Source organism: Danio rerio, chromosome 14 (genome assembly GCF_049306965.1).
Source record: "Danio rerio strain Tuebingen ecotype United States chromosome 14, GRCz12tu, whole genome shotgun sequence".
Taxonomy (NCBI): Eukaryota; Metazoa; Chordata; class Actinopteri; order Cypriniformes; family Danionidae; genus Danio; species Danio rerio.
Genome location: NC_133189.1, coordinates 57372501 through 57380733, shown reverse-complemented (window position 1 = coordinate 57380733; position 8233 = coordinate 57372501). Strand labels below are relative to the sequence as shown.

At 36.3% G+C, this 8233-nt stretch overlaps 1 protein-coding gene across 1 annotated transcript; it reads right to left on the bottom strand.

The window, feature by feature from the left end:
- Positions 1–1581: 1581 nt before the first annotated feature.
- On the bottom strand, positions 1582–2385 carry atoh1b (atonal bHLH transcription factor 1b). The gene is given in 1 exon segment (NM_001128679.1): positions 1582–2385. A coding segment is annotated over 1 exon segment (621 nt). The 5' UTR covers positions 2340–2385; the 3' UTR covers positions 1582–1718.
- Between the last annotated feature and the right edge of the window lie 5848 nt (positions 2386–8233).

The window sequence follows — 8233 nt, the reverse complement described above, 5'->3', positions numbered from 1 at the left end:
TTTCAGACTAAAATCACTGCATAAATCTGTATAAATATATGAAAAGAACATCTTTATTAAACTCTTGAGGTAATAAAAAAATCACAGAGACACATAAATAACATTTTTGTCATGACTGATGGAGGTTTTTGTACATGTGGAATGGAGAAATCCAAATTCAGGCGATGATCTGTCTTAAAGTGCAACTCCTTTGTCGTGAGAAATAGTCAATCGAGTCTAGAAGAACTAATCGTCATCCATATGGCCTAGCTATTTGGTTCTTTCAGTGTCTACTAAAACACAGACAAATAAATAAAGAGTCTTCAGAGTACCACAGTCTCAATCCCACACATACTATAGTCACTTATAGCAGATACTGTAGTGTTTCTGAACCATACTATAGTGATTATACATTGGTTAATGAATGATCCAGCACTACCATAGTATACTAGATAAACTGTAATAGATACTGTAGCATACTTTAGTGTTTACTACAGTAAACAGTAGTGTATTATTGTAGTATAATATACCATATGGTAGTAGAAGTGGGTCATTTGTTTAAATTACTATAGTTGTTGTGTTTCTATACACTGTATTTAGTAGCTTTACTGTAAATGAAAGTGAGAAAACCCATCGCCTTAAACATGACAAGTCGACTTTACTTAAAAAAGTGGGTAACTTGGTGCGATTAAGTTGACGTAATTTTTATGATTATGCACATAGTTTTAAAGCCATTTATTTACTCACTTAAGTTAACTAATGACTTTAAGAACAAACATTTACTTACTATTTGAAGTAAAGTCGACTTATAACTATGAAAACAAAAAGTTTACTCTCTTTTCGTAATATAAATTCAACTAAACGCTTTTAAATCCAATCGTTTACTCACTTTTTATACTCAACTAATCACTTTTTATTTAAGACAATCAAAAAATATAGGTTGCCTTACAATTTTAAGCTAAATCAAATTAACCTTATGAGTCAATTGAACTTACATTATATTAAACTGACCTAAAACAGCTTGCGTAACTTATAAAATTAAGTTGGAACATGATTCATTTAGTTTAATATGTTACATTAATTAATTAAAAATGATCTAAAATTAACAACAAACATGACTTATTGATCACATTTTTTTACAGTGTATAGAATTGCCACATCATAATAACTCAATTAATGTAAACTTACGTCTAAAAGTAATAAACTACAATCTTAAAACTTTCTTAATCTAAAAATCAACTGTTCTAAGTAGTTTACTAGCTTTTTAAAGTGACTTTTAAGTAATTACTTTAAGTAAAATCAAGTAATCACTTTTTTTTTTTTTTACAGTGTAGCAACATTATAAACACCACAATCTTATTAACTCAAGTACCAATGTTGGGTAGAGTTACTTTTAAAAGTAATAAATTACAATCTTAATGCTGTCTTAATGTAAAATATTTTTTTTTTTCTAAAAAAGTAACTAACCAACACATTTAGTTATTTATTTATAATTTTGAATATTAAATATAGTTATTTATTTATTATAACTGACTCAAGATTGTAATATATCACTTTTACAAATATAAATAAACAATAATCGCAATAATTTCCTTACAAGTATTGACGTGTGCTGAGTTTACATGATTGATTATAGGCTATATTAATGCTGCGTAACTATTTTCCCATATCAAGTACTGCCTGATTTAAAAACACTAGAATATGTACTATAAATGACTATAGCATTTAATGTGTGGTAATCAGCGTCCTCCAGTGTGTCCTTCTTCAGTGTCGCTGAAATGTGAAGACTCTCCATCACTCGCGTTGTTCGTGCTGTCGTGTTTTTCCGTAGCGAAGTTACCCGAAGTTGCGTCAATAGCGTACGGGATTGCGGTCCTCTGGCTCCCTGGTGCACCAGACTGCACCACTCCTTCCAGCAGCTCGGAGAGCTCAGTGATGTAAATCTGGGCCATCTGAAGAGTGTCATACTTTGATAGTTTTTTCTCATTCTCCAATGAAGGAATGACGCTTCTCAGCTTGTCAAACGCCCGGTTCAAACCGTGCATTCTCCGCCGTTCACGCGCATTTGCGGCCACGCGCCTGTGTCTCTGAGGGCCACTGACAGATGCTTTACTCCCAGGACGAGCTTTAGATCCTGCATGATGATCTTCAGAGGCAGCTTGAGGGCTAGATATGTACTTTTCCATTGGAGAATCAGCGGCGGTGCGTGCGTAATTCTCCACGGCAGAGGAGTACTCAGGAGCCGCAGAGGTCATCCAGGCCCGCGGGTCACTCCGGGTCAGCCTGGGATGTTCAGAGATGGAAAACTCCTCCCGAAAGTGTCCATCTGTCCAATGCAAAAGCTTCGTTTTTGCAGTCATTGCTTGTGTAGAAATGCATATAAAGAATGCCGTGCTCAGTCAGTCCTGAAGGGCCCTTTACCTTCACGCAGGATCCTGATGTCGGCTCTATATGGGCATCTCCTCCTCCCACGGCCCCTCCCTGCTCACTGCTCTCAGCCAATAGAAAACGCGCCTCAAACTTCCAAAGAATAATAACGAGTTGTTTTTCTTCCTCCCATCAATTGTTCTGGAGTGATGGAAGAGCTTTCCGCAGGATGATCACAGTTTTTTAAATGCTGGGTTGTATTAACAGTTAGGTTGGTAACAAAACTAACTAACACTTTTGTTTGATAAACAATTCACGCCATTTACTACTCGCTAATTACCCGACTTCAAGATATTAACTGTTTTTAGTATTTTATTTTATATTTACATTTTTACTCCTGCTCAATACCTACACCCAACATCAAGCTTAATTATTAATAAGAAGTTAATTGTGCTAAAAGTCTTAGTTAATGGTTTGTTAATAGCCTGGAATCAGCATTAGAATAACGTGGTATCAAATAATTATAACCCAACTGTGTGAATTGTTGCTTAAATTAAAGTGTATTTTTACATATAGACAAAAAGTTTTATTAATTCACACTTTTTTTATCCAACAGTTTGGTTTATTCATATTAGACCCAAGAGTGTTTGAGTGTATTTTAATGAATGTAGATGTGTGTTTTGAAATAGGCTACTGCATCCTCAATGACATATTTAACCCAAAGTTTGGGTTTCTTTATTTTCGACTCAACATTTGGTTATGAAAACCCAGCAATTTTAGAGATCATTTAATTAAATGTAAATCTGCGTTTTTAAATCTGCATCCTGATAATTTAGACAATTTTAAATGACTCTTTATAACCCAATGTTTGAGTTTCTTAGTTTTCAACCCAGCATTCGGCTATGACAGGCCATATAGATAGACAGATAATTTAAATGAATAAAGATCTGCGTCCTAATACAGACACATTTAAATGACATTTTAACCCAACGTTTGGGTTTCTTTATTTTGACCCAACATTCGGTTATGACAACCCAGCCATTTTTAAGATATTTTTAATGACCGTAGATCTGCGTTTTAAATACTACATTTTATAAGATATACAAATTTAAATGACAAATTTTAACCCAAAGTTTGGATTTTTAAATTTTTGACTCAACATTCGGGTATGACAACCCAGCAATTTTAGAGAGAACTATGATGAATGTAGATCTGCGTTTTTTAAACTATCCATCCTAACAGTGTAGACACTATTAAATGACTCCTTTTAACCCAATGCCTGGGTTTCTTAATTTTCGACCCAACATTTGATTATGACAACCCAACATATTTTAGAGGACTTTAATAACCTGCACCAGACCTGCATTTCTAAATAGGCTACTGCATCCTAATGATATAGACAATTTTAATTAACGGCATGGTTATTTTTATTAGTATTTTTAACTTATTAAGATTGCATTTTTAGATTCACTCTAAGAAATGCTGGGTTATTTAAACACAAACTGGGTAAAATATGGAGTCACCCAAACATTAGGTTCAATTTGGACCTATTAATTAAAAAAATCCCAGCAGTTAATTTAGTCCATACACCCAGAATTGAGTTGAAATAACGCAGAATTTAGATTGTTCTATTGTCTTTATAATTTATCATACTTCGATGTTGAATCTTTGTGTTTTATTGCGTGTTTTCTCTCCCCTCTCTCCTGCTCTGTAGTTTTAGAAAAGCGCATAAAACAAAGTGTATTATTATTATTATTATTATTATTAGTATTAGTAGTAGTAGTAGTAGTAGTAGTAGTAGTAGTTGTAGTAGTAATAGTAGTAGTAGTAGTATTAATAGGCTAAAATAAATTAGCCAATGCATGTCATTTTAAAAGTTATAATTAAACAGTCAGACTCAAATCTCGAAACGGACTTGATCTAACATCCTTATCCACTTTATTCAAGATAAGCAACGGAATTGGCATCCAATAAAATCCGGTCAGAATCTCGCATAGCAGCGTCATATTCCTGCTCAAATAAACTGTAAAATCTGCGGTGATAAAGCGAGCAGGTGGAGAGCAGGTCGAGAGGCGCACCTGTCGTCAGAGGAGTCCAGGAAAACTGATAAGTGTCTTCAGTCTGCTCATAAATCATTCAGCGATCAAGCAAAACAATATTTGGACACAGAAACAACACACAAAACGGCCATGCACGCGTTTAAATGAACATGGTTTAATGCAATTATTACAAAAACGCTTTAAAACATTAATATAATATAATATAATATAATATAATATAATATAATATAATTTAATAGAGTTTGCATGTTCTCCCCGTGTTGGCGTGGGTTTCCTCCGGGTGCTCCGGTTTCCCCCACAGTCCAAACACATGCGCTATAGGGGAATTTATCAACTATTTGGCCGAAGTGTATGAGTGTGTGTGTGTGTGTGTGAATGAGTGTGTATAGGTGTTTCCCAGTAATGGGTTGCAACTGGAAGGGCATTCGCTGCGTATACATATGCTGGAATAGTTGGTGGTTTATTCCGCTGTGGTTTAACCTTAAGGAAAATTAATTTATAATATAATATAATATAATATAATATAATATAATATAATATAATATAATATAATATAATATAATATAATATACACTTAAAATTGCCGGGTTGTCGTAACCTAACAATGGGTTATATTTAACAACTTAGTATATTATATTATATTATATTATATTATATTATATATATTTTTATATCATTATATTATATATATTATTATATTATATCATATTATATTATAACACATTATCACTGAATAAAGTGTTGCATGCAGAACTGTTGCAAACAATTTATTTGTGTTGAACTTGAATTAAATGTAATAATGTTCAACTTAATTTGTTTGTTTAAATTCAACACAAATAAATTGTTTACAACCACTTAACGTAAACAAAAATTTGAGTAAATCCAAGGAATCATCTTTTAATCATTTTTTTTCAGTGTATTATATTGCAATTGATTTTAAATATGATCTAATTTTAACAAACTTAAATTTGAAACATTATTTAAATTAAATAAATACAGTATTTTTATTTTAATATATGATTGTGTACAATAAAATTGTGTAATTTGTATTTATTAAAGTATCCTAATTACTTGTTAGTTGAATAGCCATATGCATAATTAATTCAGTGTGCATGTTTGTTTGTTTTTTTACCACCAACTTGCCTTGCAGCATCTAAAATACACACACACACACACACTATCCATCTCTCTCTCTCTCACACACACACACACACACACACACACACACACACACACAAATACTGAGGTCTGAATAGCTCCAGCTCAGTCAGTCAGCTGTTGTCCCCTGGCACCCGTCTCTCAGTGAGGGGCCGCGCGCTCGTCTCCCATATGCTGCGATGCTTCGACTTTCACACTTCTGTTAATCACTGAGCTAAAAAAACAGCATCATTCACAGGGGCCCGCGCTCCTCTCGGGATATTCACACGTTTACTCACAACCCCAAAACAGGAAAAGTTGGGACAGTATGGAAATTGCAAGTATGGACTAAAGAAAAAGGAAAGTAGTGATTTCCAAACTTACATTGACTTGTTTTTGACATTATGAACACACAATATTTCAAGTTTTGTGTGGTCAACTTCATTTAATTTGTAAATTTTCATCCTCTCATGTCATTTAGACCTGCAACACAGTCCAGAAACAATGTGATGTCAACAGGTGATTGTGTTTGTGATTTGGTAAAGCAGCATCCAAGAAAGGTCTAATCCTTTAGGAGCAAAGATGGGTCGAGGATCACCAGTTTGCCGACAAATACATGAGAAAATGATTGAAACGTTTAAACACAGTGTTCCTCAGAGAAATAAAGGAAGACATTTGGATATTTCACCTTTAACAGTGCAGGACATCATTAAAAGATTCAAGGAAGTTTCAGTGCGTAAAGGACAAGAGTGCAAGCTGAACCACTGTGATCTCCGATCCCTCAGGTGGCGCTGCATCAAGACTCCTCATTCATCTATGAGCCAGATCACCACATGAGCTCAGGACTACTGCGGCAACCCTTTTTAAAGTACCACAATATGTAGTTACATCCACAAATGTCAGTGAAAACTGTACTGTGCTGAAAGGAAGCCCTATGTTAACAATGTCCTTAAGTACCGTCAACTTCTTTTGGCTCGGAGGAATCTGGGATGGACCACCACAGTGGAATCATGTACTGTGGTCAAAGGAATCAGACATTTATTTAAAGAAATGGACGTGACGTGATCGGACTCATCCAGACATCCAGCAACAAGTCCAAAAGCCAGGGTCTGTCATGGCATGGGGTTGTGTCAGTGCCCTTGGCAAAGGTAACTTGCGTTTCTGGGATGCTCCGATAATGCTTTAAGGTTTAACAACTTTATTAATCCCCCCAGGGGCAACTTGATTAGGGCAGAAGCCTCATGATATAACACACACATAAAAAGACAAACCACTTACAAACAATATTTAAAAAACAGCCCAGCATATTCATAAATAATAGTACAATAAACACAGCAATAAGGAAAGACTCATATATTAAAAGTTTAAAACTTGCTAAAATGTAAGGTTATAGAGCCTTAATGCCTCAGGAACAAAAGGTGAATTTACAGAGCATCCGGAAAGTATTGATAGTGCTTTACTTGTTCCACATTTGTTTATGTTACAGGCTTATTCCAAAATGAATAAAACTCCTTTATTCCCTCAACATTCTACACACAATCCCCCATAATGACAATGTGAAGAAAGAGTTTTTTAAATTGTTGCAGATTTATGAAAAGTAAAAAAGCTGATAAATCAGATGTGCATCAGTATTCACAGGCTTTGCTCAACACTTTGTTGATGCACCTTTGTCAGTGATTACAGCCTCAAGTCTTGTTGATTATGATGCCACAAGCTCTGCTCACCTGTCTTTGGGAATTTTCACTCATTCCTCTTTGCAGCACCTCTCAAGCTCTATCAGGTTAGATGGGAAGTGACGGTGTGCAGACATTTTCAGATCTCTCCAGAGATGTTCAATAGGATTTAGGTCTGGGCTCTGGCTGGGCCACTCAAGGACATTCACTGAGTTATTGTTGTGCCGCTCCATTGATATGTTGGCGGTGCGCTTTGGGTCATTGTCCTGCTGGAAGATGAACAGTCTGAGGTGGAGAGCACTCTTGTGCAGGTCTTCATTCAGGATGTCTCTGTACATCGCTGCATTCATCTTTCCCTCTATCCTGACTAGTCTTCCAGTTCCTGTTGCTGAAACACATCCCCACAGCATGATGCCAACACCACCATGCTTCACTATAGGGATGCTGTTAGCCTGGTGATGAGCGCCGCCTGCTGTTCTCCAAACGTAACGCCTGGCGTTCACTCCAAACAGTTCAGTTTGAGTCTCATCAGAGCAGAGAGTTTAGTTTCTGATGCTCTGAGAGTCCTTCAGATGCCTTCTGGCAGATTCCAGGCGGCGAGTGTCTTCCGTCTGGCCGCTCTACCATACAGATGCCTGATTGGTGGATTGCTGCACAGATGGTTGTCCTTCTGTAAAGTTCTCCTCTCTCAACAGAAGAACGCTGGAGCTCAGACAGAGTGACCATCAGGTTATTGATCACCTCCCTGACTAAGGCCTGATCACTCAGCTTAGATGGCCGGCCAGCTCTAGGAAGAGTCCTGCTGGTTAAACATCTTCCACTTACGGATGATGGAGGCCGCTGTGCTCACTGGAGCTTTCAGAGCAGCAGAAATGTTTCTGTAAGCTTCCCCAGCCTTGTGCCTCCAGACATTCCTGTCTCAGAGGTCTACAGGCAGTTCATTTGTCTTCATGCTTGGTTTGTGCTTTGACATGCACTGTCAACCCTGGCCCTTTCAGATCCTGTCCAATCAGCTGA